The sequence below is a fragment of the Aedes albopictus genome, unplaced genomic scaffold (genome assembly GCF_035046485.1).
Source record: "Aedes albopictus strain Foshan unplaced genomic scaffold, AalbF5 HiC_scaffold_139, whole genome shotgun sequence".
Taxonomy (NCBI): domain Eukaryota; kingdom Metazoa; phylum Arthropoda; class Insecta; order Diptera; family Culicidae; genus Aedes; species Aedes albopictus.
The window spans coordinates 55,674-58,735 of record NW_026916801.1 but is presented as its reverse complement, the minus strand read 5'-3'; the positions used below and the strand labels follow the sequence as shown (position 1 = coordinate 58,735).

The following is a 3,062-nucleotide window of genomic DNA, read 5'->3' as shown; positions in this document are numbered from 1 at the left end:
AGCCAGTCGGAAGTCGGGACTCTCTCCCGAAGCCGGCTTCGGGAATCCTCCAACGGCTATGCCCGGTTCCACTGGACCACCATAGGGGCCGAAGCAAGCCGGAATGTACGCATTCCGAGTGCAGTCATTGATTGTATTCAGGTAGTTGACCTCGAACCCTTCAATATCGGTGCGTATGTTGTTGAATTTGTCGTAGTCGTTCTGGAAGTATCCGAACACCGACTGAACGGTACACTCGCTCAGGACTGTCTCTTGACCGGCTGCCGTCATCGGAGCGTAGCAGATCTTCTCCAAACCCGCGTCCTCGTCCTGCCCGATCAGCTCGATTTGCTCTTGTAACTCGAAGACTGCTAGGAGAAACTCCTTGTCGTATGCCGGACCAAAGGTGATGTTACCCGTGGAGGTTTGATGAACGACCTGTAAGGAAGGGTTGCTAGATATTGTTTGGAAACGGCTAATACAATAAAGACTTACGTAGTTTTGCTTGGTGGGTTTGATGAACAGTTGGGTCGTTCTGTGAAAAGGCGAGAACCGTGAGTCAAAATAGTCTTTCTCGACGCGAGAGCGACTTTCTGGAGCAGCCCAAAGCTCTACCGGATCTGTTGTTATCTGCAGGTGAATGATTCCGTAGCAGAGACCTACGACGATCCAAGAGCAAATGGCGATGACCAGCACTGGATGCGCAGCACAAACTGCAAACGATTATGACTGTTATAGGAATGATGTTTCTGGTTACGCCACCCTCAAAGTTACTCACAAGTACCCCAACAAGTGAAGAATTTCGTCAATCCGACGTTAACAGCTGGGAAACCACCACAGAACTTTGGAAACTCAAACGAAGACCCAGAAGATTTATAAAATCCACTGAACAGGACGATAACCAATCCGAATCCTCCGATAACTACAGCTACCACGAAGGTCACTCCGTTCAGGTCTCCAACCAAGAATCCAGGATCAACAGCTTTGGGAGGGTCCGACACAGGGCAACTGTCGAAGCAATCTACGCACGAGCAACTGTTCGAGTCGTTGTACCCCTCATTGCAGTGCAGTACATCCTGGTTGTATCGGTTATACGCATTTTCCGGGTACTGGTACTCGATCAGGAACGGCACGTAGTCATTGTTGATGGAGTCACCGAGAAACTCATACCATCTCTCCGCGGTGCATCCTGTAGACTCCCAACCTCCACAGGCAATATCCATCCCATATTTACCACTTGAAGGCAGGATTACACCCTTACAGGAATCGTAGACGCCCTGCACGTGAGCTCGATCTATCCGGTAGTCTACTTTGCTCACGTAGCTTATGTCATCAGGGGTACTCGGAATAATAGTCGTATGGGTCGTCAAGAATCGACTCTGCTCCGGACTACAGGCCATGTTGCATATACTGTACAGCATATTCCTCGTGCATGTCTCACATCGGCCAAACACACCTTCCCCGTTCTTAAAGTTGTTATCCAGTTCGATAAGTTGTTCGTGGTTACAACACACAGGCATTTTCTCATCTTCAAACACAAAACCGCATCTCCGTTTCAAGATCTCTTCAGCCATCAGGCTATCGAGTGGTTTTGCCTTTTCCGTGGTCGGGCAATTCTGCTTGTGCATCCCAATTTGGTAGCACACTCCATACATCACACAGTGATGTTCCTCATCTTGCGCTGCTACTCGTTGACACGCCACCAATACCAGCACCAACACAATCAACCTCACTGCAAGATATTCAGAAATCAGAACTACACCCAAACACTTGGCCCCCACAATCAATCATTCCACGCAATTTCCTAGTCCCATCAACCCACCGAACCTTGAGCCATCTAATCACTTCCCACTATTCCGTAAAACCCAATTTCACACCGCACTCAATGGACTATTGAACCCTCTCCCATTAACCTCCCACACGTACCACTCATCCACCGCGATGACAACAGTCCTCTTCCCGGTCCCATCACTGCACCGTACGCATTCCTTCCCATGAAGCACAATACTCGCGACACATCCGACTCCCTAGACGACCGGCAACGGACTGATCCAACCCGTTCAGCTAAGCCACCACTAAGCCAAATTGACCAATCGATTCCCAAAATACCGCCGGCCAACTTCGAGACTATCGAGAACTCAACCGCGACGACGACGACGACCCAGATAAGATTACCGTGACGCTCGTGAGATAAGATCCCGCGCCCCGAAAGGACGCCCACCTCAACGGCCGGCGGCGCATTCAGTCGAGTCGAGATGGATCGAACACCTGGCATCGAGAATTCCGGTTAGCTGTTCTCTCCTCACGAGTCGAAGCACTTGAACTCGATGAGTTGCCGTTTGTGTGCTTAAATTGTGAATTGATTGTTATCTTATCGGGCCGGGCCGGGAAACGGTGACTCTGTCATCGGCCTAGTGATGGACGACCGATTAGCCCATTCGGTTAATCCACGGCGGACGATGAGTCCAGGCGGTTTATGGACTCTCATGGACATTTGCGGCGGGGGAATTCGACTGGGAGCCGGATGAGGATGTTTGCGAGGTGCAATTCCGCAAGTGGGGAAAGTGTGGAAGTTGTAAAAACCGGGTACTCCAAAGTATTCTTGAGTTGAGAACACAATTTCTCCGGTTACAATAGAAACGTTTTCTTTAAAGATACGATACAAAGCGACTGTGTACATAGGCGTTAAATAAGAAAGTTAAGGAAACACTGAAAGTTTGCTTGGGATATTCTAGGTCAAGTGAACCAACGACAGTTTCAAAAGTTTCTTCTTCTACTTCATATGTAGAGTTACGCAACGTTACATAGTTGAGTATGTTTTTTGATGCCCATGTAAGTCCAACAGATCGCAACGTTGAACTTCAGAATAGTTTGGATAAGCCATCAAAAATACTATCCAAACCATTAGGGACGCCAGGAGTCAGCGCGGAGAGGACTTAGAAGGGTTTCAAAGATGTTTTCGGGTGGTTTCGCAGAGTGTCGTATGCTTTACAGGGTTTCACGGGGTTGTACGAGGCGTTTCACGGAATTTCAGAGGATTTTCGGTGGCGCTACAGGATCGTTTTCAGGGGTTTTGGATGGTA

General features: G+C 48.9%; 1 protein-coding gene across 1 annotated transcript; it reads right to left on the bottom strand.

The window, feature by feature from the left end:
• Positions 1 to 2,374, bottom strand: LOC134284447 (NPC intracellular cholesterol transporter 1 homolog 1b-like; the record flags this gene model as incomplete). Its single annotated transcript, XM_062843297.1, is given in 4 exon segments — positions 1 to 417; positions 475 to 692; positions 758 to 1,711; positions 1,906 to 2,374. Coding segments are annotated over 4 exon segments (1,938 nt in total), but the record flags the coding sequence as incomplete, so codon positions are not given.
• Between the last annotated feature and the right edge of the window lie 688 nt (positions 2,375 to 3,062).